Source organism: Mesocricetus auratus, unplaced genomic scaffold (assembly GCF_017639785.1).
Source record: "Mesocricetus auratus isolate SY011 unplaced genomic scaffold, BCM_Maur_2.0 Super-Scaffold_4256, whole genome shotgun sequence".
NCBI classification, from domain to species: domain Eukaryota; kingdom Metazoa; phylum Chordata; class Mammalia; order Rodentia; family Cricetidae; genus Mesocricetus; species Mesocricetus auratus.
The window spans coordinates 82933741-82960659 of record NW_024429182.1 but is presented as its reverse complement, the minus strand read 5'-3'; the positions used below and the strand labels follow the sequence as shown (position 1 = coordinate 82960659).

The following is a 26919-nucleotide window of genomic DNA, read 5'->3' as shown; positions in this document are numbered from 1 at the left end:
CCTTGGGTCCTCTGAAAGAGTGGTGTGTGCTCTTATCCAGGGAGGCAACTTTTCAGCACTTCTCTTCTATCTGTCTATCTATCTATCTATCTATCTATCTATCTATCTATCTATCTATCTAGACAGGGTTTCCCTGTTTTGTTTTTGTTTTGTTTATTTATTTATTTATTGAGATAGGGTTTCCTTGTGTGATCCTGGCTATCCTGGAACTCACTCTGTAGACCAGGCTGGCCTCAAACTCAGAGAAACACTTGTCTCTGCTTCCTGAGTGCTGGGACTAAAGACACATGCCACCACAACCTCTTCTACTTTTATTTTGCTCTCTTTTATTTTCCTTTATTTCTTAATGAGATGGTCTCATGTAGCCCAAGCTGGCCTCAAACTCACTACACAGCTAAGGATGACCTTGAACCTCTAATCCTCCACTTCAACCTCTTGCGTGTTGGGATTATAGGTGTGCAACACCATGCCTGTTTTATCTAGTCCTGTGATCCAGTCTGGGACCTGTGTTTGCCCTGAGTGCACTCTATCAACTGAGCCACTACGTCTCTGCCCCAAAATTCTCCTCCATTTTCAATAAACCAATGAATATCTTATTGAGTAGCTACTCTTTGAACAGGATGTTAAACTTAGACTAACTGATGACTTATATTCCCTCCCCTTTCCAATGAATGTCTTATTGAATAACTACTATTTAAATAGACATTAACTTAGACTCACTGATAGTTTATCGCAGGAAGTAAGATTTTCTGGTCTCCTAGGAACAAATTATAACCCATTTACTTCTAGAAAGGAAAGTTCAAAAATAGAAGTTAACTACTGGTAATAAATTCTTATTAAAAATGAAGTATTTTGGTTTTGTTTTAGGATCTAGGCTATAAAATATCTACATTTATTCTGATTAAAAAGTGAATCTACATAGTATTGAATAATTTAAAGTTAGGTAATAGAGACAAAGCTCTCAGCTAATCAACTCTGTTCTCTACCACAGGACTGATTTTGTTATTTTCTTTCTATTCGGTGTAAAGGTCTGAATTCTCTTTGCAATCAAATTTTCTCATAATAAAAGTCTAAAACAAACAAAAAACTTGGTTACAAGGAAAATAGCAATATTATATACCGGTTTTCTCCAATGACTAGGAAAATATCAGAGATGGGTTTAGATGATAAAACATCTTTCCCTGCCAGGGGTGTTGGCTCATACCTTTAATTCCAGCACTCAGGAGGCAGAGGCAGTGGGATCTCTGTGAGTTCTACAGAGTGAGTTCCTGGACAGTCAGGGCAGTTATACAGAGAAACCCTGTCTCAAAAAACAAACAAAACAAAAAATCCTTCCTTAAAGCTGGAGAGATAGTTTAGTGGTTAAGAGCGTTTGCTGCTCTTGCAGGGGACCTGAGTTCAGTTCTCAGAATCACATGACAGCTCACAACTGTTTTCACTCTAGTTTCAAGGGATGAGGTACCCTTTTCTGGCCTCCATGGTCACCAGGCATGAGCACGGTGCACATACATACATGCAGACAAAATATTCATACATATAAAAATACAGCCCTTTCCTGGTCAGAAGTTTTTGGTGGGCTTGAATTAAAACAGAAGAACAGTTTTCAACACTACATACAACATGAGGCTTGTTTATCATGCATTCCCTCCCCCCAACACACTAAAGTACCCAAACCAAATTAACTTGATGTTGTCATCCAATGGTCAGTCTATGTCCTGCAGACTGGTCAAACGATTTCTACAGACTAGATAGCATTTGCCTCCTTTTTACTGGTAGGGCATTAATCCATCTTCCATCTCATGGTTCAAATGCTGCTTCCTGGGCTTCAAGAACACAGCTCTACTTCTGCTGTGAGTCTGCAATACTCTAAACAGACCCATTACAGCGGCAGGGCAGCAAAAAGGGGTGGGAGGTGGGAGAACTATTTACAGTCCTTTCCCTCCCCTGCCACATTTCCTGCCAGTATCCTTTATTTAATAGGACAAATCAAATAGGATAATTACTCAGATAAAGAGAGACATGTAAGAAAACAGACAAGCCCAGAACTATGAAAGGAGACACATGACCAGAGACAGATGAAGGGATCTGGGACTCCTCTTCCATGGGAAGGGGCCTCTGGAACAGCTCCTGTACAGTGTACAAAGTAAAGCCCTCACAGATGCTTTCCTCAAATGGGCATCATTGCTCTTGGAGTCTGACTGGCTCTTGTAGATGCTGGTAGGTGATAGATTAGGGATGGGTGACAGTGTGATGTGAAAGATGCCTTCTTTGTTCCCCTCTGCAGATGATGAGTTCCTGAGGAAACTTAATTTACCTCTTTGCAAATGCTAGGTGAGCCCCACAAAACATGGTACAGACACGGGGAGCACACAAATGAAGGAATGACCAGGAGAAAAGGAAGGGGCCAAGGAGACATAGTTCTGGATTTAGGAGCTCAGAGCTGGCTGAAAGATCAGAGACAAAGCCATGAGGGCAGTATGGAGATAATGAAGATGAAGGATAGCCTCAAGAGACAGGACTGCCATGGTTCCTGGCTAAACAGATATGAGAAAGGAAGGAGTAGGTGGTGGTGTTGAGGTCTCTCCCTGCACTCCTGACTATAAGATCCAGGAAAAGTGGCTAGAGGGAGGATGGGCAGAGAGGGGGTAGGGCAAAGAGCAAGTGATGAATTTGGCGGCTTTGAACTTCCAAGTGCTAGGGCGCTAGCCATACATCCCAGGCAAGGAAAAGATAGCATTTGTAGCCAAACAATAACAAAGGCACTAGCGCTGGCAGAGGGTGAACGTAGAACTGGGTTCTGGCTGACTCATCTACTCACACTGTGGCCTGGGCTCCAATACGCAGCCCTCTCTCCTTCACCCCACACCCACACCCCACTGACCAGCCCCTGGTCACCAAGAGCACCAGGGGCCAAAGTGGTGAAGTGGTTTTGGGGAGAGAAGCGGCAATGCTTGAGCAAACAGCTTACTCATAAACAATGACAGGTCACTGGGCACAGTGGGCAGAACCCACCTGCCCCAAACAAATTCTGGGACAAGAAGCTTCTCTAGCTATTCTCAGCCTCCCAAGGTCAAAGACAGAGAAACAAGCAAGATCCACGCTTCCTCCTCACTCCCACCTCAGCCTCCTCACCTGCTTGTGCAGCCAGCCCCTCACCACCACCGGGACATTGAGGTTCCTCCGAATGGCCTGGTCTCTCTTCCCAAAGCTGTGCACTTTACTGCTGGACTTGGTGATCTAGGAAAAGCAGACCTCAGTTCTAGCAGCAGGGACTTAGGGGGCACACACACGCTTGTGTGTTGGGAGGGCTGTTGGCAGTCTCTGCCATCCTCTAAGTGGCAGCACCTTCTATCACTGTGCGCCCTTGGTCATAGCCCCCCTCCCAGTCAAACCTTAAGTCCCAGACACAGCAAACTTCTTAACTGGTTCACACAGAGAGAAGTTAAGGGACTTTCCCATTAACATTAAGAGCTGCTGCTATGGCATTCTGGAATGAAGCCACTTTTCAGTCCTTGACTTTGTTAGTACCCGACACTAGGTCCCCCAGTCTGGTTCACCTCTCTAAGTCAGTGATCCTACATTTTGAACAAAAACTTCTGGGCATTTCCCTTCCTCAAGCCTATCTGTCACTGAAATGTGCAAGGATCTGACACCATGCACATGAGAACAGAGGACAGTGAAGAATGCACTCAAGGACCCAGACACTAGTCTTGGCTTATCAGTTACCACCTGTTTTCTTTGACAAGGGCCACAACCTCTCCTGGCTTTCATTTCTTGATCTGCACTTTTGGGGGAATAGTTCTTATGGGTGTATCCCACAAAACTATAATAATCAAATGGACTTCTGGTTACAACAGGGCTTGGAAAAAATACAGAAGGGACAGGAAGAACCAATGACAGGGGCTCACCTTGGGTCCAGGCTTGGCCTCCAGGGTGGATGTGGTCCCAGCTGTGGATGTCTCACTGACCATGCTGGATGGTCTTTGGTTTCTCTCTTGCTTCAACATATGTGGGTGTGGCCTGCAGGGAGGTGTAGGGGAATCCAGTGAGTATGTACCCCGCTGCAGTGTGGGAAGCCCAGTCTATAACCTGTCACAAACTGGAGCTGGTTGCTTGGCCTCAGAACAACTCAGGTACCAACTTTTGGAAGCTGTCTGCTCCAAGACTATAGACAGAGGCCACAAAATCCACCTGCCCTGTGCTTCAGGGGATCTATAAAATGGCAGATGGACATACCATCACAGCTAGACATTCCAGAAAAGGGCGTATACCACACCTATGGTCTTAAGGTGCCTACACTCATTCTCCTACTAGGGTGTCCCTGGTGACAGCTCAAAGCACATAATACTCCTCACAGAAGGAGGGAGTCATCATACCCTTATACACACACACCTCCACTTCCCCATCTCCCAAAAGAAGCTTTATAATTAGTAACAAGAAATCACTTGCGCACACATCCACACCCCCAGATATACACAGAGAATGCTTACATAAACGCCAGTGGGGCTTGCCTCCCAAAATAGAATACTCAACAAAGAGTCCTATTCTGGGAACACTCCATTTGCCCCAAAATAGAGCCACTGGAGATATTAACCCCCTGTGCCATGCCTGGACAGTAGGAAGTCATGAAGTATACATTAGGCCATAGTAAGGAACCCTAGTGCCTCCCTCATCAGCATCCCAGTCTCATGGACTGAGAGGCTCTGGGAGAGCCAGAGCTCGGAACCCTACCATAAAAGATGTGGAAGAACATCCTTCCCAGGAGCCCACATCTGTACCAGTCTTTCCCACACAGGAGTATTGATGCCTTCACCCAAGCTCAACACCTATCCTTCAACAGCATGATGTGTGACGGCAAGACCCTGCCAGTTCCACAAGCTGTAGGCTGTCCCTGAGCAGACGGCAGAAATGACGGCGTTCCCTGGCAGCATTTTGTCTGCTGCTCCAATGGGCAGCAGGATCCAGGCAGGTGATCAGCAGGCAGACTACATACAATGTATTGAGGCTTCCTGCTTCAGGAGTTGAGAAAAATTACTTTGGAGGACTTGGCCAGGACCCTGAAAAGACAGAGCTGGAAGATCCAGGCCAGACGGAGCTGAAAGGAAAGTGCTCAGAATGTCCCGCATCACTTACTTTTATGGGGTGTGATGGAATAACTCTAGTCTTCGCCTGGAGATACCACACTCCCTTCAGGTAGGTGCCACACTGCTGAGTCACAACACCAGCACTGCCCCAGGAGGGGACTTCTTTGCAGATGTGTGTGGCCACTATGCATCCCCTGTAGCAGGCAGGCATCAGCTTCTCAATGAGCCAGCCCCATGAGACGCTCAGCAGCGGCAGATGCACTACCCACCAGGCAGAAAGCTGGCTGACTCCTTATCAGCTAGGCTCATCCAGAATCCCTGCCCACAGCTGCCATCTCAGCCAAAATGTTGTTACTGCTCCCTGCTCAGATGGGGAATAATGTCACCAGGCTCAGCCTCTCCCTTGGCAGAGGCTGTGGCAGCAAAATCACAGTTTGTGGGTGGGAAGAGGCTCTGTGAGGCTGCCATGTCCTATCTCTGCCTCTAAGCAGGACAAACCAACCATCTTTCCAGGACCTGGTCCTGTCCAGCTTTCCAGAGGGAGAGACAAGGAAGGAGAACTCTTGTGTTGTCTGTTTGGGTGATTAGTTACACCTCTCCACTGAAATATAAGACACAGCTGGTGGGTGAGACAGGATAAAGGTGCTTGCCTCCAACTCTGAGGACCTGAGTTCAGTACCTGAGACTACATGGTAAAAGAGAAAATCAATTCCTACTAGCTGTCCTCTGACCTGCACAGACACAGACACAGACACAGACACAGACACACACACACACACACACACACACACACACACACACACACACACTCAAGACATAGAGTCAATCTCACAAAAGGTTTTTTTGTGACTTTATCAAGTTTAATTGGGTTTCCTTTGAGATACCAATAGAAACATTACAGGATATTTAAGAAAATACAAGAAAAAGCTAAATGGTGAAGGGAAGAGTCCCCCCCATACTCCTGCTACCCAAGCAAAAACATTTTAACATTCAGTTAAGCCTGTCCTTTCTGATACGCCTGCTTTGATTTGGGGGGCATTGTTTTATGTTTGCTTATTTGTTGTTTTTCTCTGTAACTGTGATGTGTTCATGATCTTAAAACCTGATGTTTTAAACTATTTTAACATGCAAGGTACAGTGACATACACTTTTAATCCCAGCACTCAGGAGGCAGAAGCAGGTGGATCTCTGTGAGTTCAAGGCCAGCAGGGTCTACATAGTAAGTTCCAGGACAGCCAGAGCCACACAGTGAAACCCTGACTCTAAAAAAACAAAAACATGTACACGTACACACACACACACATTCTTTCTCTCTCTTTAATATAAGCATTTCCCCATCACTTTTTTTGGGAGGTGGATGAGGCTGAGACTGGGTTTCTCTATATAGCTGCCCTTTTAAATTATCCTCCATCTTAAATAAACACGACACTGTTTATTGACAGCTCCCTTATGCCTTTTCTATAGGACAAAGAAAAAGACTATCTGGATTTGTGCCTGGCTTGGGAACCCAGAATGAGTGAGCACCTTATCATTTCTTCACTGTACTCTGGCCATCCTAAATTTACCTGTGGCCATGGGTGCTAGAGAGATGGAGTTCTCTCAGCTGATAGATGAGGAGAAAGATAAAACTCAGCCACAGGTTTGGGTGAGAAGAAGACAGAGCTCCTGCTGAAGGAGTCAGCTATAAAGAGATTTGGTTTGGAGAAAGGCTGGTTATGGCCACAACACTGACATCTAAGAAGCAGTGGGAGGCAGGGAAGAGAAGGAAAACCCCAAATCTGCCCTAGGGAGGTGACTGTGTTGTCTGTTAACACTGCAAGAAAGATTGCCATTCAGCTAACAGCATTCAGTGTTACATGCAGCCTGACCCAGGTCTCTGAAAGAACGAGACACACACAAGTAGCCCACCCATCCAAGACAAGGCTGGCCTCCAGAGTGTATTTGCTAGAACCCCTCACCATGAGTTACACTGAATGATGACTCTGGAAATGACCACAAGTTACTTACTAGAATCACAACTAGTACCCATTTTATATAAAAAACGGATATGAGAAAGTATCAAAACAATTTTCTCAGCTGGATGAAAACCTGGCATTCATGAGATCTTCCAGGATGGATTAACCCCACTGACTTAATCATGCGAGTACCCGTGGTATATGCATGAAGCCTCCTGAACAGATAAACCAGGAAGCCTAGAATGAGTGGACAGGGCATCATTCAACAGAAGGAGCTCTGGTCCACTGCTTCAGCTAGGCTCACTGGACAGGCAAGATTCCCACTGAAGAGTGTGGCTGGGCAGACACACTGATTTGTCCTCAGGTCTTCAGCCTGGATGTGCTCCATCAATAAGTTTCACTCAAGAAATGTCCCCAGAAGACAAGTAGTTCCCCCATCAGCATGCCCTCAAGCACACTCATCCTACAGAGGAGACCACAGAACCTGCATGCTCAGACTCTTAGTGTCCTTAAAGAAGGTCTATTCACTGGAAGCCTGCTTGTTGGGTTTCTGCGCTGTCTGGATTCCCAGTACAGTGGGATGGTTGAAACAAAGACCTCCCTTTCCTTCACTTAAACTACATGAATGCAGATTATTTTGCTTCAGGGGTGTGGGCGGAAGTTCAAAACAGTGAGCTAAACTTTGAGCTCAGCTGCCTCCTGTCATAACCAAACAAAGGAAATGAAGAGTAGACAAAATCAGCTGGGAGAAACCCCACTGGAAAAGGGCTGGATTCTACCCCAAATCTATCCAAGAAGTGATCTTCTGTGCCTCAAGACAAAGTGCACATAACCTGACAGGCAGGGCAAGAACCCTTATAAATACAGAAGCCATGTGCTCGGAGCACTGGTGTATCATCACTGCAGACAGGGCAACCAAGCTCCAAGAGACAGGTGCACAAGTGGGGGTGGGGATGGGATGGGATGAGGCAGTGCTTTGTGAACACTAAGTGCCAGGTGCTTCCCCTGAATTCTCTCAGCTGTGCAGGCAGTTTTATCACCCCATTTTGTAGATGTGAACACTGAGCCCCAAACAGATTAATGACTTGCATAAGACATCGGCTATGCTCTAAAACCCTGGGAGTCTGAGACAAGGGGAATTGAAAGTTCATAGTGAGCCTGGACGACTTAGTAAGAGTCCATCTTAAAAAGTAAAAGGAGGGCTGGAGAGATGGCTCAGAGGTTAAGAGCACTGGCTGCTCTTCCAGAGGTCCTGAGTTCAATTCCCAGCAACCACATGGTGGCTCATAACCATCTATAATGAGATTTGGTGTCCTCTTCTGGCCTGCAGGCATACATGGAGGCAGGGTGTTGCATTCATAATAAATAAATAAATCTTTAAAAAAAAAGTAAAAGGAGAGCTTAGATATAGCTCAGTGGTAGAGTGCTTGCCTAGCAAGAGTGAAAATCTAGTTTCAATCCTTAGTACTGTAAAAAATTAAATTAAGTTAAAAACAATGAACTGGGTGGGGCCTGCCATAAAGAGATCCCAAGTTCCAAGTTCCAAGGTCTGTGAGATACAGACCTTGGCTACAACAGCCCGAAGGCCAACCCCCAAACCAGGGGACCTGAGGTGGTGGAAAGAGCAAGAGCAGAGATTTCAGCCAAGCTCTGTCATGTTTTGACTATTCCACAAATCAGCTCTCTGGGCCTCAGTTTCCATTTTAAATGGGGTGAAAACTACCTCTCTTCCCAAGACAGCGTGTGCATTAAAACAACTTCTGAGAACTGGAGCACTGTAAGATCAGCACCATTCCTGCTTTACCACTGGAGACCCCAGAACCTAAATCCCATTCACAGTTTATTTTTACTACCAAGACACTTCTCTCCAGAAAGCTCAAGATGCCAAATGATTAGCTCAGACCACAATGGTTTCTTAGCAACACCTGTGACTTTTTTAGGCCAAGTATAGAGACTATGGCAGGCTTCCCTTCTAGTGGTCCAGGCAATGGCTGGAAGTCAGATAGTTATGGGGAAACAGAACTCTATTACTAAAAAGACCTTATTGGGCTGGGGATATGGCTGGGTAGTGTACTTGTCTAGTGTGGACAAGACCCTCAATTTGATCCCCAGCACTGAAACAAAACAAAACAAAAATCAAAAACCTCATTTAATATTATTCCATGAATTTCTAGATAAATGGACCCCAACTTCAGGGTCTGTCCTGAAGGATTCCAGACACAAGAGAACTCAGTTGAGTGATGGCTGTGAATGAAAGTCTACATGCAAGAGTGGGCACACTTGTGAACACAAGCACACATCTAAGGAGCACAATCTCCAGTGAAGATGGCAGGGAAGGTAAGAAAGGAGGGAGAGGAGGGAGGGAGGGAGGGAGGAGAGAGGAGGGAGGGAGGGAGGGAGGGAGGGAGGGGAGAGGAGGGAGGGAGGGAGGGAAGGGGAGGGAGGGAGGGAGAGAGGGGAGAGGAGGGAGGGAGGGAGGGAGGGAGAGAGGGGAGAGGAGGGAGGGAGGGAGAGAGGGGAGAGGAGGGAGGGAGGGGAGAGGAGGGAGGGAGGGAGGGAGGGAGGGAGGGAGGGAGGGAGGGAGGGAGGGAGGGAGAGAGGGAGGGAGAGAAAATTACTTGTCCCAAGCAGGCAGACACACCTTCATAACCCTCTTCCCGGGTAAAGAGACACAGACAGGCTGCCGACGCTTACTGGAAACTCCCAACACCCCGGGTGAGGCTGTCTGACACAGGATTTCATGCAGCAACTGCAGCCTCATTCCACCACAGCTCACTATGTGCTTTCCCAGTCCCCCTCAATTCCTTAAACACAGGCTGGAAAAGACCCAACAGCACCCCCTCACCTGGCATGAAGACAGCCCAGACAGTTGTGCCCCCGCCCCTCAATCAGAGCATTGTCCTGAACTTGGCATCAGAGTCCCCAAGCTGGACTGCCTTGGGCTATTCGCTTCTCCTCTCCAGACTCCATGACTGCCTGTGCAGGATGAGAGGCAGACATGGACCTCTGAGATGCTCCCATTCTAATCTGCTCCCTTCCAGCCTGTCTGCTTCTCCTGCCTGTTCCACCAAGCAGACACCCCCTCTCTCATCAGACTACAGGATTTGTTAAATGGCAGTCAGAGCAAACCCCAGGTTGTGGGGAGGGGAAAGAAAGGGACTAGAGAAGTCACAGGAAGATACAAGACTTCTGTTTTTGAGCAGCTGCTTCCCTTCCACACAGCAAAGCCACCACGACTGCATATTTGGCCAGCAGAGAGTAGTCAAAAGACGTGGGTGTCATGTAGCAAAGACTGCCTTCCCAGCTGACAATGCCCTTCGAAACACCCATACCAAAAACTGCCACTAGACCCTGAGTGAACTAAAGGGCCCATCCCCATGTCTCCCCTTACCTGTGACTATCACAAATGCTGTCTGATAATCCGGAAAGGAAAACCAGTCAAGTTTCTGCATCTGCTTGCCAGGTGTTTGCATTTCTCCTCATCTTTTCTGCTGCTATGGCAACCAAATGCAACAGGCAAAGCTAGCCCCAGACTATCAGTGTCTGGAAACAAGGTGCTGGTTCTACCAGCCACTGATTGCAACATATGAGTCTCTCAAAGCCCAGAACCCAAGGATGAGTGCGGGCTGGCCTCCTGGAGCTGGAGAGCCTTCTCCCCATGCTCACCCACTCTTATCTCTGGCTGCCAGCTTTTACCAACACGTAGCTGTAGGAAGAGCAGGATGCAGAACTGCCTAGCAGCAGATTTCCTCCTAAGCCCACAATCTGCACCAGCTTCAGCAGAGTTTTGCCCTGAAACTCATAAAATACTGACTCTTCTGCAAAGGGCTCGAAGTTCAGTAAGAGAACACCTACCTTCAGCAAGCTCAGATCTCTCTTAGAGCTGTCTTCGGACACCACTCACAACATTACTGCAACTCCAACCAGTGTTTTCTTTCCAAATACACAAATGGGAATGGGAGGACAGATGAAACTCACTAGGCACAGGGAAGGACAGGCCAAGTAAGGGTCCCCTTGGTGAGGACCCCAAGGGAGCCCCCATGCCTTACAGTTAGTCCCTCAGTACAACAGTGGACTTCAGAACTTCCAAAGCAAGTGCACTCTCTCTCAACCCAGGCCCCACCTCCACATGAGATGCTTTGCAGCGTCTTGGGATTGGTGTACACAGCTAGCTGCCAGCCAGCTGCAGTCACTGCTCAGGAATGCATCTCTCCTCTTCCCCAAAGCTGCAGGGGCACCACAGCACTGAGGAGAAGAAAGCATGTGCCTGTGTTTGAGGATCAGATATGGAAATCACATTCCTGGACCTTCCAAGTCCCTGTTAGCTACTATGATGGTTAGCTTTAATTGTCAACCTGACACAACTGAGAATCCTCTGCAAGGAGAGTCTAGATGAGGAGAGTCTAGATGAGAGTCTACATGAGGAGTGTCTACATTGGGTTAGCCTGTGGTCATGTCTGTTGGGAACTGTCTTAACTGATATAGGGTGAAGAAATCAAACTGAGTACAAGCAAGCAAGCAATCATGCACACGTTAATTTATCTCTGCTCTTGACTGGATGTGCTATGACTAGCTGTTTCACTGAACTTCCCCATAATGACAGGTTGTAACCGGGAACTTTAAGCTGAAATACCCCCCACCCCCTACTCCCCTATCCTTCCCACCCCCACTAAGTTGCTTTTTATCAGGATATCTTATCACAACAACAGAAATAAAACTAGGACAGCCACAAAGGGCCAGACACCTGTGATAGCTGAAAAAATTGAGTGAGCATCAGGAAGAGGCTTCAGAGGATCAGCACAGTGATCAGACCATGAGCAACGGGGCCCTGTAACGCAGAGCTGGGGAAGGGATCCTACAGAAAAGGCAGCAGAGGAAGCCTGGTGTCTTTGAAGCAAGTCTAACATTACTATAGGTCACCTACAACTAGCATCTCTGTGCAAGAGCAACGGTAGCCCACTCAGTACAATGAGTAAGTGCAGCCATTGATGAGGGTTTTCTCTCTGAAGACCACTGACATGAGCAACGATCTGCTTCCTCTCCTCTAGACCCCCAGCTTTGCATTCCTAGTTGACCCCGTTAGAGGTTATTTTTATGGGCAATTGTAGCAAGACGGAGGATGGAAATTAAATCATAATTAGCATATGAAAGAAAGACCGGAAATCCTCTCTACCAAGGTTGACATATAAAAGAGCATGTAAAGAAAAATGCGGGCTATCCATCAGCCCACCATACTGGAATATACCAGCCCAACCCTTCGTACAGCATCTGCCACGGAGTCCGTGATCTTTTTCTACCTCTGGTCTGTTTCTACTGGGGAAAGCTTTTTCCCCTTTGTAAACTTTCTTGTTATGATCCACACTCTCTGTCCAAACCCTTGTTCAGAGACAAGAACCTGGGGATTCCTTCAGGTAGCCTCAGCACCCAGTCTCACCTCTGAACTTTCTCTGAAGATAAGGGTGAGAGCACAGCCAGTGTGCAAGGCGACGGCTCAGCAGAAAGGGGGTTTTAAGAGGCTCTGCTCATACCGTGATAGCACTCTGCAGCACCTCTCCATACCCACACCCTCTCACCAGACACGTGCAGACTGAAAAACAAGACTCCTCTCACTTTGAATCAATCAATCCTCTCCAAGACCCCTCTACCTGATCACAAAACAAGCAAACCAAAACAACAGAAACAGCCTAGCAAGTTATGTTTTGAGTTCATGTCTCCAGCTCTCAAACTCTTCCTGAATAAGAACATAAAGAAATACTTACTCCTCCTGAAGAATAAATTCACTGTTTTCTGGAGAAAACTGTCCAGTCACAGGATGCCTGAAGGTTGTAGTCTGCTGGTTGTGGCTAGAAACAGAGAGAGAGAGAGAGATGAGAAGTCATATGAATGAGGGGACAAGTACACCAAGAGATCAGTATAACAGGTCATCAGGGAAGGAGGAACACTGAAACTCACTATACATATAGCCCAGGCTGGCCTCAAATTCATACAGGTGCCCTGCTTCTGACTCCTAAGCATCCAGCTGATTTTGTTTTTTGAAACTGGGTCTAGCTACATATCTTTGGCTGCGCTGGAATTGTTGTGTAGACTAGGCTGGCCTCAAACTCTGGACAATCCTCCTATCTCTGCCTTGTACATACTGGGATGACGGTTACGTGTCACCATACCCAGGAAAATACAATACCTTAAAGACTTATTTCACAAAGTTCCAACACACTGAAACACCAAAGAGGGAAAAAAATCTTTAAGATAGCACAAGCTGATACAAGAATGAAGGAAAATAGGCGACACTCTCAACAGCTTTCCCAATCTGTACGCCAGGGAAAGAATCCTAAGAATTAACCACCCACCCAGCAAATCCTATCTTCTTAAAATTCTTCGGGTTGCTACCAAATGTCTTCAGTTCACTGGAGGGATAATAAACGTATGGGCATGTCCCTGCAACACGACCTGCTTAGTTCCAACACCCAAGCCTTCTACCACCCTTTTGAAGACAGGAGCGGCTGCTTCCATGCCAAGCTGACAGACTCGGCCTGTGTGTAGGTGTTTTGTGTGTTGACAAAGACTGCCTGGAGCTTTAAACGATGTGGAGCTGGCTCAGGAAGCTGCTGGTTTGTTTCACAAATAAGCAAATAAACGAATCTCCTTTCTCAAAAGAGAATGTGATGGATTGAAAAAGAATTTCTCAAGCACAAAGTCATAGTTGCTTTCAGATTTTTATAAAATCTAGCACAAACGAACAAAAAGCACCTGTGTCATTCACTGTATGTGTGGGAATCTCTTTCCAGTGTAGCTTGGGGTTCATTTATTTATTGTCTTCTATGTTTTAAAAAATGGTAATTTTTTAAAAGAATTTTTTAACTACATTTGTTCGCTTGTAGGTGGGTATGTGGGAGCACAGATGCCAGGGCACACAAGCAGAGGTCAGAAGGCAACTTTCGAAAGTTCTCTCCTGCCATGGGGATGGGTCCTAGAGATTGAACTCAGGTTATCAGGAGTAGTGGCAAATGCCCTTACCTGTTGAGCCCAAATTGGCAGAGATTTTTCTACATATATAAATAAGTTATGGGCCAGAGAGATGGCTCAGCAGTTAAGAGCACTGGCTGCTCTTCATTAGTTCTGAGTTCAATTCCCAGCAACCAACCACATGGAGGCTCACAACCATCCATAGTGGAGTCTGATGCCCTCTTCTGGTATAAAGGTATACATGCAGATAGAGCACTCACACAAATAAATCTTAAAAAAAAAACAAATGTTGCTTTTTCAGCTTTTATATATAATGTTAACTTTCTTTTTAAAAAGATCTTTTCAAAAAGTCAACATACAAAGTAAAGGTTTCCACTGTGTGTGTGTGTGTGTGTGTGTGTGTGTGTGTGTGTGTGTGTGTGTGTGTGTAACTACATCTAACTCACACAGGAGAAACATTTTCATTTGGATGCCTTCATTTGAATTATTGAATAACAATCTGACATATGAACATAATTTTTTTTCATACAACTTCAAAATGCATTGTCTATGTGCGTGGCATTGCTGTGAATACAAAAGTATAGGGGAACAAAAGCACCCCTACACCCGACCATTAGTGGATCTAAATCAGCCCAGCACACAGGTTAAGAAGACAATCTCTAAAAGCCCCAGACTTTCCTTACTCTGAACTGGTGATGTAAACGTTGCACCAGCAACTAGAGCAGCCCAGGATCTAAGAAGCCATCAGACCAGGCTGCCAGGCTGCTTGCTAACTGACGGAGCCATGGAGAATCACCCTACCAAACCTTCACTCATCCCAGCACAGCTGACCTCTCATTCCCATTCCTATTCTGGGGCCTGCCCACAAAATCCTATGACCTCATCTGGCAGGCAGCAGCCTGGGCTTCCCAAAAAAGCAGCATTCCAGTTGGGATGGGAGCAGCCCCCTGTAACACCTGTTTCAGACAGCCTTGCATCACATTCAAGGGCTGGGCCTTACTGCACCTGGCTTTTTTACAGAGTCATCTCCAGGAAGCTTGAGAATGTAAAGTCTGGGTCGGTCCCATTTGCTATCCGGTGGGAAATGCCAGAGAACAGAGAACAGTCAAGCAGAACCACCACTCACCTCTAAGCCTCAGAGGCACTTTAGAGTCTCCAAGACATTTACTCACACATTCAGCTATCAACACACCAGCTCCACATTTCGTAAGTGAGAAAACTGAGCTGAGAAGGTGTGCACAAGGCAACTTCAGGGAAGAGTGTTAAGACAGGGCCTGAACCTAGATTGTTGTGAATCCCATGCCTTCTACATGATGACGTGTTGTCCCCTTCCCTTGGAAATTAAGAGACTGGAAGCTTCCAGTCCTGTCAGCAGTGCATCAGAAATACAATGCCATGCAAATAATAATAATAATAATAATAATAATAATAATAATAATAATAATAATAAAAGCATAATAGGAAAAAAAAGAAATACAATACCACCTTCACCTACCCCCTCGTCTCCCTGTGTCCAGGGTCAAAGTTCTGAATGATACTTGTATAGCAATCAGTATACCCCAAGCAGCCTCTGGTCCTATCACAGGGTCAGCTGATGGACCCTCTGGTAGACAGGAACACAGAGCAAATCTTTTATGTGCCTGGAACAGACCCAGCAGCCAGTGGCTACCTTTTCTACACACATCAACCCTAAGGGCAATTGTTCTGCTCCCCACCCCCAACTCATGTCATCATAAATAAACCTAGAGGCCCAGGCTCATGAATCCTGAGCTACAGGTACTGGTGCTTCAACAGTGCATGTGCTCTACCATTAGAAGGGAGGTAAGTGTCACTGATGAGAAACAGCTGTTGCCTGGTCACACCTACAGCCGCTCCCCAAACTCCCTTAATATCCGTCCTGCCAACCTCAGCATCAGTCCTAGCAGTTTTCAACGGCTCACATCATCATCTGGCACTCTCAGGTAACCAAGGAGGCTGAGGCACAGATCACGTTATTTCCATGATAGAAATAAGAGAAATAAGACTCCAGATTATGGGATATTGTCAGAATTTAGGAAAGAAAGAGAGAGAGAAAGGGAGGGAGGGAGGGAGGGAGGGAGGGAGGGAGGGAGGGAGGGAGGGAGGGAGGAGAGAGAGAGAGAGAGAGAGAGAGAGAGAGAGAGAGAGAGAGAGAGAGAGAGAGAGAGAGAGAGAAAGAGAGAGAGAGACATAGCCATTGGAAGAGATGGACCCACAGGGATAAATGAATCCTGAATACTGGGGTCCTGAAACTTTGTCACTTTTGATTGAATGTACCCAGCTTGCTTGTGGCAGAGCTTCTAGAAGGCTCCAGCACTCTTTGAAGGTCTCTAGGCTATGACATTCAACCTAATACCGGTAGGGCAAGTTACCTGTTGTCACCAGGCCATTAGGGAGAAAAGTGAGCCCCTCAAGAGGCAGACAACTTGTCTATACACACAGTTAACTACTGTGCTTCCTACACAGCTCCTGGCCCACCACTGCCCAATGAAGGCTGCCTGTTACATAAGCTCGGAGACTGCAAGTCCAGTCATGCTTCATTTGTTGTCCCTCTTTGGCCCTACAACTCCAGTCTGTTTCCTGATCCTAAAACCCACAAAGAGTCTCATGTCCCATCACTCTGACTCAAGAAGCATTCTATAGGCCTGTATCGACACATCCCTGAAAGACCTGTCCTGAAACCTGACTTCCCACCTCACTCTACTGTATGGTATACATGTCCCGGCTGGGAGTCAGGCCACTGGATTCAAGGAAAGAGAACCTCCTCATACCAGAGTTTCTGCTTCTCTTGAGGCTACTGAGAAAGCAATCTGTCAAGCGAGTTAAACACCATCTACCTGCCTTCTTTCAAATTCCACTCTACCTCTCAGAAGCAACATCTCAGAAAGGCCTGGCAGCCAGTATGAGCTAGATATTACCAGGAAGCATGGAGGGGAGGGGGCACCCAAATAAACAGGCACACCTTCACAAGAACCCTGGGCGGAGAAGGACCACAGCTGCCCCACAGAGGGCTGGCAGCACACACAAGAACTTTGATAACAGAATACAGAGGATCATGGAAAATAGAGAACTGAGCTCAGCAGAGCTCACTGTACCACAACACACAGGGCTGGTCAGAACGAGAGGGCCTGACAGTTTGTTGCAAAGTTTTGTGAATTTTTCATTCATAAAGAATGAGCATAGCCAGGTGTGGTGGTGCATGCCTTTAATTCCAACACTCAGGAGGTAGAGACAGGAGGATCCCTAAGTTGGAGGCCAGTGTGGATTGCAGAGCTAGTTCTAGGGCACCCAGGACTACACAGAGAAACCCTGTCTCGAAAAGACAAAACAAAACAAAGGGGGGGGGGCAGTAACTTTCATTAGTTAAATAAAATGTTCCAAAATTATCTAGTGAATTAATTTTCTATTGATTTTTTTTTAGGTCAGGGAGCTCTGGAAAGCTGTGAAAGAGGCTTGACAGGAGGTCAGAGCACACTGGTGAGTGTGGCTCTCTGATGGTTGTGGCCTTGGTATGTGATGTGTGACAGATGTGCTGCCAACACCAGCTCTTATCTGGTCCCAGCTATAAAAAGAAGAAACAGCTTAAAACGTAAAGAAAGCATCCGGCCAAAGTCAGCAGAAGGCCTCATCAAATGTACTGAGCAGAGCTGCTGACAGTCCCCTGTCCCCACTTCCAACCTTCCCACATGCCTCCCAGAGCACTGTCCAACCCACAGGCCAAGGCCACCTTTAGCATTGCCTCCAGGCTTCTTAAGGTACATTTTATCTTTGTCCTCAGTGCCTCAACCGAACTAAGGATTGTGGGTCACCTAATATTGCCCCAGAAAATGCTCAAAAATGAACATGAAACTCCACAAATGAGAAGAAAATGCATTACCTACATCAGCTCTTATCTGGACTCCTCAGTTGAGAGGCTGTAATCAAGAACAGAAACTCTCTTCAAGGGCTGGGGATGCAGCTCAGTTGTCAGAGTGCTTGTCCAGCATGCACAGGGCTGTGCGTTTAATCCCCAGTACCATAAACAGGTTACGATGGCCCACACCCAGCATCCCAGCACTGAGGAGGCGGAGACAAGGTCAGCAGTTCAAAGTGATCCTCAGCCACATACCATGATAAGATCCAAGCTAGCCTGGGCTAGATGAGACTCTCAAGAAAACAAGCAGTATCTTCGAATTGGCAACATTTCCTAAGTTCCTTTTGGTTTACTTTACTTAGCACTTTACTAATTTGTTCACTTAACAGGAAGTGCCACAGTAATGTGACACTTCTAAGGAGGCTGACAATCTTATGAGAGTGGTCTTTCAAGTTTGCAGAGTTTTGATGACAGTTGACAACAGTGCTCTCCACACAGCCACTGCCCTGCCAACCCTTCTTCTTGTAGCCTGACAATCAGGCCTGGATGAGCCAGCCAGCCTAAGGTCCCATCCTGTCCCCAAGGGAAAGCTCTCCACTCAGCCCTAACCTGTGCCCCCGAGCAACCAACCAGTCAGCCCAGAGCTTTGGATCTGAGGCTGGGTTCAAGCCTCCTCTCCTCTCTAAGCCTTGGCTCCATCATTACAAATGGGATTTTAAAATGTTCTCAGAAATTTAAAGAGGGGTTAAAATAAAGGGGCATATACACTTAAGCATACAGAAGGCATTCAAAGTTTGTTTAACCCGACTGAGCCTCGGCTATGGCAACAACAAACAGACATCTAAGTTTTAACAAAAGGAGAATAAGCAGTCTTTGCCCCAAACCAAGTTTTTCCGGTAACAATGTCCTCAAACACTGGAGTTCCTTCTATACCCTAACTTCCACTTGTGATACGCATGTGAGGTCCACTGGCTTCTTCTCAAAGACGCTCTGCATTTCCCTCGGTTCTTGCCTCTGGCCCACATACCACCCCGCCCCACCCCATACTAGGAATTGAACCTAGGGCCTAGGGAATGTGAGGCAAGTGCTCTATCACAAAACTATATCTCCAAGCTTTTTTTTTTTTTTTTAACTTTTTACTTTGAGACAGAGTCTTGCTAAGTTTCCAAGGTTGGCCTGAACTCTCCGCGGCCAGGGAGACCTTGCAGTTGTGATCCTCCTGCCTCAGCTTCCCAAGTAGCTAGGATTACAGCCTTGCAACCACCAGGCTTAGCTTTTGTCTCTGGATTATCCTCTGCAACAGCTCCTAAGCACAGCCTTTGCTTCTATCTCAGCTTCTGTGACTCCACTGGAGACTCTCAAGGGTCTTTTAAGGTAAGTAAGACCATGACAGCCTCCTCCATTAAACACTAGAAGCATGACACCATCCAGAGTGAAAATAAGCTCCTGGCTTAGAAAACCCTAGAAGAGGGGCTAGGGCTGTAGCTGAATTGGCACAGTGTTGCCCGGCGCACACAAAGCCCTGGGTTCCATCTCCACTGCCACATAAGCTGGCACTGCAGTCCACACTAGGAGGTGCAGAAGTTCAAGGTCATCCTCAACTACAAAGTGAGTTCCAGGCTACAAGTCTGTCTCAAAATCTCAGGTGACATGACCCCTACCTAGCGGCAACCTCTTCATATACTATTCTGTCCCACCCACCTCATTTCCTGAACATTCCGGCCTTTCCTATTGCACCTTGTCATCGAAGTCTGCACGCTCCTTGCCTGTGTTCATGGAGTTGGCACCTTGTCCTTTAGACCTGGGCAGGGCTATCACCACCTCAGCCCTTCACCCTGTCACTTCATACCACATCAGCCTATTTTAGTCATTAACAGCTGTAATGTTTCTCACCTACGTGCATGTGTGATTGCTGTGGGTTTCTTTGACTGGCACGCAGATCTCGCCTGTCAGTTTGCAGAGGAGTCTGGCACCCAGGAGGTGCTCAGAAGTGAGTGAGAGAAAAAAGCAAAGGGGACCCTGACCTTCCAGTGAGCCTTCTAATGAGCTAACTGCTTAAGCCTGCAGAAACCAGAACTCGGGGCAACGGAGACAAGAGCCCAACAGTCATTGGTCATCAAGATGTAGCTGTCTTCTACTGGCAGAGTAAGAGACATTAGCACACCAGAAGCCTCTTCAGGTCCACAAGAGACTGTTAATACCCTCAATGCAGAAAGTAATGAATCAAATGCCTGAGAGGAACCTGCTGAGTGATTAAGAACACATGGGGTAGGAGTATAACTGCACATCACCTCTGTCTCCCTCTTATGAACTAGACAGAATGTGGGATTAAGCTCATAGTTCAGGGATAGATATGAAGGCTTCCCCAACTAGTACTCATCTATCCTCCGTTCTTCAACACCTGCCAACCCTGGGTTCCTTGGGGACTGGCTCCTGTATTTCTCATGTTTTACCTAGAACATAGGAACAGGGATGCCCATGTGGGAGGCACCCAAACTGTTACCTTAGGAATGAGCACCAGTCACCTTCAGCAAGAGGTTATGCAAAGCCTATCAACCCATCACAAAGGTCCTGAGGAGACAGAAAGATAGCAGTGCTGGGCTACTGGCACCCACACTACCCACATCTGGCTTACACCCACCCCACACTAGGTAGCAACTTGAGTCAAGCCAAACCCTGGGGCCACCACCTGAGGGGTGCTCAGGTGCTGCCTTTTCTGTAGCAAAAGGCACAGAAAAGAGTGGAATCTGAGAGGGTCACAGCACAACTGCCCACCTTAGAAAGAGGTACCTCCGTCCTTTTTGTCCCCTGGAGAGAGCAGGCTGATGACTTCCAGCATGATCTAGAAAGCTCTCTCACACACAGGTCATAGGTTTTACAGATCCACCCAGTGCCCACTCCATATGTAAAATACCTCTTCCAAGCAAGTAACCTGGTCAAAGGAAGGCTGCCTGCAGCTCAGATCCCACATGGGGGTTGCATACCTAGAATTCCACCTGCTGGATAGTTTTAATTTTGGCTTCCTGTGAGCATGAATGAAAAGATTAAAGGCAAACTCCTACTAGAATCTGGAAATCAAACACAGACAGCACCACCCCCCTTTGTGAAGGAAGTTTTCAAAGAAACAAGGCAAAAGAAGTCAATATCAGCCTTGTTAGCCATGAATCCTCAATCTCTCAGGGCTCTGGTTTCCTCATCCTGGGCCCAGATGATAGAGGCCACCCAGACAGATCAGACTGGACTCAGCCTGGAGTTCAAATCTTAGCGCTACTGGTGTGTGCACAGCTTTGAATGAGCGTGTGAGCGCTGGGCTTATCTGTAAACAGAGGAGATAAACCAACTCAGCAAGGTTATGAGGAGGCTGTAATGCCCAGGCCAGGCCGGGAAGCACTTCTGCATTTGGGGCCTGCTGGGCTTTTCCTTTGCTAGCTCTAGAACTTCTCTGCATCACAATTCCAGCAGGGCAAGCCTGCAAAGATAGAGACTCAAGCTCATACTTTCCTCCCTTTGAGTTAAGGTACATAGAAATCCTAGCTCCCTGCTAACATCTATTTAAAGAACTCGCCAACAGGCAAAGTGGTTTCAGATCAGCAGCAGGCACAGTCCCTCAACCACACCCTTGTCTCTCGGAGGGTCTGTCTCCATGGTGCGGAAAGTACAAAGCAAGAAAACCCACCTCCGGCACAGGCTGGGCTCAGCCAGGAACACAGCCTGAGTACTGAAATTACAAGGAAGGCATTTTCAACCCCAGAACACCCATTAATAATTCCATTCAGCGCTTCCCTAAGCCGGTGCCTCGGCAGCCACTTGAGAAGACAGGGCCAGGTGTTACAAGAGCCTCCCAGGCAGTGAGGACATTTTAGATAACTGAGGATCCCGCCATCCCCAGTCGTCAGTCCAGACACTACAGGTAACTTAAAACACAAAGGAGCTCCCTCCTCACCTGCCAACCATTCTTAAGAACATGAGGGAGACAGGAGTTCAAGACACTTTTGTCTTACTTTTTCCTAATTAAATGCCATTCTTGCTGAGTAATGGCACTCCTGGCCATTTGAAACTTCAGGAACCAAAACATATCCCACACTGAATCCTTACAGACCAAACAGGACTCACCTGCTCACTTCTTGCTGACAGGCTCACACTCGCTCTGAGCTCCATGCTCAGAACTATGTGTTTCCTGGTGGTCTGATAAAATCTGCACTCAGCTCCGGGCTTCCTGGGAGAGGAAGGCTCCCAGATGCCTGCTCTCGCTTTCTCAATTTCAGTTCTCCACAACTGCTCCCAGGCGTTACAATCCAGCAGTCACTCTGTTCCTGCTCATTCATTCTCCGTCCTCTCCACACCCCAAGCAAAACCAGGCACCAGGCAGGAACACAGCTCCAGCTCTGAGTCACCACCCCCTGTGGCCCAAAGGAATGAGGATGACTGGCTGCACACATCCAGGCAAGCACTAAAGCTACAGTACCCACTGTGTTGTTCTTGGAGCCTGTGAGCTCCCTCTAGCATCTAGATACAGCCTAACGTCTAGCCCCGATGTCAGAAAGAATCATTCAGTCAGTTTCTTCCATCCCGCACTACTCTTGCTGGAGAAACACTGCTACCATACTCACCTACCTGCCTGGTAAACCTCTTTCAGAACTGCCTGGGAATGGCCGTGGCTCTTTCAGGACAAAATTTAACCAGGGAGCTTTCACTCCCAAAAGAGGTAGAAGGAGACAGAGGAAACCATGATACTGAGGTCACAGACCAACAGTGGCCTTTTCATTGTAACCTACACACAGGTCTACGGGTCACAAGATGGGTGACATAGCTCCACGAGGTTGAAAGCAAGGGGGAGTTGCAGGCTGTTACACAGTAGGAGCTCAAGAAATACATACTGAGAAAAAAATAAAGAGGATTTTGTTCTCAGTCTATTTAGGATGACCATTGGGCAGTTTTTCTAAACTTTGTATCTGTTACTATTTTCCAGACCTTGGTAGTGAAACCTGAGTTGTTGCCTTTTTCTTTCTTTCTTTCTTTCTTTCTTTCTTTCTTTCTTTCTTTCTTTCTTTCTCTCTTTGTTTCTTTTTTGTTGTTAACAGTTTTAAAAGCCTTCCAAACTGTAAAACAATGTGAGTGTACCACAGCAAAAAGAAAGAGTGAGTGACCAGCCAAAGGAGTGTCAGGTCCAGAGGAAGCTCCAAACTCCAAAAGCAGCCCAGATATCCAGAGAGGGGTTCAGCCTGGACTACAGGGGGGTCTTTGAGGGTTAGACAAGAACCAGCATTCCTTAGGAACTTGTGAAGCCGGTTCCCCTCTACCAAAAGGAGTCATTCCCTTCCTTCCTACTGGCAGGAGGGACAAATGGCTACCTGTGCTGCCTATTAGCATACCAAAGCATGTGCTGGTTTCCAGGCTCCCTCAGCTTCACGAGGACCTAGCTCTTCCCACCAGTCCCAGTTAACAGGCTTCCCTCCCACCAACTACTCATTCTCCTTAGAACCCTGCTATTTTGACAATGCAGGCTTGTGTTCTCTGTCTCTCTGTCTCTCTCTCTGTGTCTCTGTCTCTGTCTCTCTGTCTGTGTCTCTCTGTCTGTGTGTCTCTCTCTGTCTGTCTCTGTCTCTGTCTCTCTCTCCCTCTCCCTCCCTCTCTGCTCCTGCTTCTCCATGCTGTCTCTATTCTCTATCCCCTGCTGTTCTCCCCTCTCTCACAGAGAGCCCTGGCCATGTCCAGTCTACTTCTTTCTCTCTCTGCTCTGGACTCTTGAACTCTGTCTGTTCTCACTTTCATATCTACAATATAAGCCTTCCCCTTAACCATACCATGAAGTGGCTACGTCATCAGTTTATACAAGGAGTGGCAGCTGGGGGAGGAAGAACATTCCTTTTTGCATGTGCTCCAATGGATGGCCCCAGACCCATCCACATGCAGGCAACACTAAATGGACTTATTGGGTTATCCGAACAAACAACAACAACAAAGACCAAGTTGGGAGGGCACATAATGGAGGGAATAAAATAGGAGTTTGAAAACAGAAATAGGAAGTAGATATGAAATCTCATTGTATTCATGTATGAAAATCTCAAAAATGAAGAGAAAAAAAAAGAATGAGTGACTAGGAGCCATTCTTATGATTGTCTTTCCTGAGAAAATAGTCTTAACTACAAAAGAGATTATAATTAATCACAAATCAATAGCTATAAAGACTGGGTTAGCACGCCTTTAATCCCTGCACTCAGGAGGCCAAGGTCAGTCTAGTCTACATAGTGAGTTTCTGGACAGCCGGACTACACAGCAAAACCTAGTCTTGAATCCCCTCCCAATAAAAAAGGCTTAGGCTTACAAGCCCAAACCCCATATAGTTAATACTTATTTGGTTCTGCTGTGTGCTTAACACTGTGTCCTTTAGGGGACAGACAATGATTACTGTATTATCTGCCTCACAATACGGCACTCACATCCAACCCGACAGATATTTGTGGTCATTTGTGCCATGCACCCAGGTTGGAACAGGTGTCCAATGCAAGCATGAAACATGACTACATCTAGAAATCATGCTGTAAGGACAACAACCTTTGAATGTAGTACCATTTCCGTTTCACAAATGAAGAAATCAGAGCAGAGAGCAGCCCAGAGCCTTTCTACAACCAGACTTAACTCTCCAACACCAGCAATGCCCTGACAGCGATCAGTGACAGGTATATGAGAGCCAGAAGGGCCACAAAGACTCTCCCCCACTCTGCCCAAAGGCCCTGCCTTCACAATCCCTGGCCCTGTTGTCCTTGCTGCCAGATCAGTTGTGCTGGAACCCAGCTTTCTTCCACTACCTCTTCTCTTCTACCTCGCTTTCGTATCTCACCACTCCACACCCCCCAGTTCCTGCCAGATTAACTGTCTACCCGCCCAGTCACTTTGTCATTCCCACCCGAGTCTTACTGCCATCTTCCCTGCTAAGTTCTGTGCTACCTTCAAGGTCTCTTTTCTTCCAAGTGGCCCTTCCTGATCACCTCCACTCTCTGACTCTTGAAGGCTTAGACAAGAGTGGCATACTTCCCAATTCTTATTTGCTTTTAAAACTAACTCAAGAACTGCATATTCCAGAAGGATTATGAACCGAAACACAGCTTCTTTTCCTGCCTCCAACCTAGTGCTGAATCCTGGGAGCAAATATTTGTGCCAGACAGACACTCGTGTCATCATTGTTGTTTGCATTTATGGATTACTTAGTCATTTAAAATTTTAGGTGGCAGTGAGAATCTCAACAGGCAAAGGCTCTTACCACTGAGCCCAACTACCTGAGTCTAATCCCTAGGACCCGCATAGTGGAAGAAGAGAAGTGACACAAGTTGTCCCCTGACCGACCCACACACACACACATACAGAGGATACTGAACATGTTCCCCAAGTTGCTTTGTACTTTACATAGCACAGACTCCTCCATGTCTACAACAAGGAAGGCCAGAACGCCCCCTACCCCTACCCCCCCACGCCTCCACATACAGCTCCCAGGGACCTCAGCACCCCTTATGCAGAGACAACCCTGGAACCCATCCCATATATCAACCTACTCAGACACATTGCAAACTGATGACTGTGACCTAGTATGTCCCAAGGACAAGTTTTATTTAAATTCCAATGAGGTTAAAAATCCAGTGGAATTTTAAAAGCCAACATTTTCATATATGCACTTAAAAAAATCCAGTTCACCTTGGAAAAGGAAACACTTTTGCAAGACTGGGAAGTAGACTCACCTTTCAGCTCACTGTGGTCACTGTGGTTGACACCACACCCTCTGTTCCCAGGGTTGACCTGGGAGCCCATCTGTCATCACACACACAGTTTTCTCTCACTCACTTCTTCATATCCAAAGCTCAGCCAGAATGTTAAGAAACAAACTGGAGTGCACAGACACACGAGCTTGACTGCTCAGTGAGTCCCACCCTCTGACTTTGCGACACAGGCTGTCACCTACAAAGCTCACAATGGAATCTTTGAAAATAATCTAATCATGTTTCAAATACGTTTGCAATTCTGTGTTGGGCCAACTTCATAGCTGTGTTTGGCTATATGCCTTGGACCTCGGGCTGGGTGCACCTGCCAGAGTAGAAACTCTACCTTGTACCAACACTGGCAACTAGAGAAGACCTTCCTTTAGCAAGACATCCATCATATCTTGGAAGAATCTTCCAGTGACTAATGGGACTGCCCTTACAGCTTCCTGCCTGGGCTAGAGCACAGCTACACCCAGACCACCAGACTCTTCCCCACTGGGGAACACCCAGCAAAGTGCCACTGGCATCATCCCTAAAGAGCCCAAACAGAGGTGGTGAATGCTGCTCTGATGACAGACACCAAAAGTGATCCCAGACAGCAAGCAGAGGCTCTGAGGACAGAAAAGCATCTCTAAGACCAAGTGCTACCCTGGAGAAGACCACACACTTCTCCTAACACTGAATATGGCATTTAGACCACAGGTCAGAATGTAGCCCTTAACAGCTTGGTCCCAGATCCAGAAACTACTCCAAAAAGCCACAGGGGAAAAAAGTTCCTGCTGTCTAATCACGTGTTCAGAAGGAATCTTTAAAGCCTCTTACAGGGTGACATGATCTGAAAGATGTGGCCTCATCTGCCCCCAACAATGACTGTGAGCTCAGCATATTCATTTCATTCACTCAATACACAAATATGAAAAACACCTAGTTTTCAACCTCATAGTGTACCCCACCTGAGTAGTGAGTAATGGAGAGGAGGGAATGTGGGGCAACTCAAACCCTACACCCCGCCAAAGGTAAATGGCACGAGAGCTTTTTTGTTTGTTTGTTTTTCAAGACAGGGTTTCTCTGTATTGTTTTGGAGGGTGTCCTGGCACTCGCTCTCTAGACCAGGCTGGCCTCGAACTCACAAGAGATCCACCTGCCTCTGCCTACTGTGTGCTGGGATTAAAGGCGTGAGTCACCAACCCCCGGCCAGCATGAAAGCTTTTTAGATTTTCACAATTGATAACCTGTTTTAGTAAAGAGCAGCAAATTCCCCATTTATGAAGTCAAACTGGGGTGACTCATTT

General features: G+C 46.8%; 1 protein-coding gene across 16 annotated transcripts in view; it reads right to left on the bottom strand.

Moving 5' to 3' along the window:
- Nucleotides 1–26919, bottom strand: part of Plekha7 (pleckstrin homology domain containing A7) — a 189976-nt gene that overhangs the window by 55735 nt on the left and 107322 nt on the right. For 12 of the 16 annotated variants that reach the window (XR_005880910.1, XM_013117524.3, XM_013117526.3 and 9 more), the window contains 3 exons: nucleotides 12799–12882; nucleotides 3909–4020; nucleotides 3133–3237 (listed from right to left, as the gene is read on the bottom strand). Coding sequence is in view for 15 of the 16 variants with exons in the window: in XM_013117524.3 (XP_012972978.2) it covers nucleotides 3133–3237; nucleotides 3909–4020; nucleotides 12799–12882 (301 nt within the window). In the remaining variant the exon portion in view is untranslated. Of the gene's footprint in view, nucleotides 1–3132; nucleotides 3238–3908; nucleotides 4021–10430; nucleotides 10635–10894; nucleotides 11094–12798; nucleotides 12883–13486; nucleotides 13490–14752; nucleotides 14758–21986; nucleotides 22247–26919 lie in introns of those variants that run through there. The other 4 variants (XM_013117535.3, XM_013117532.3, XM_040755943.1 and 1 more) reach the window with 4 other exon arrangements.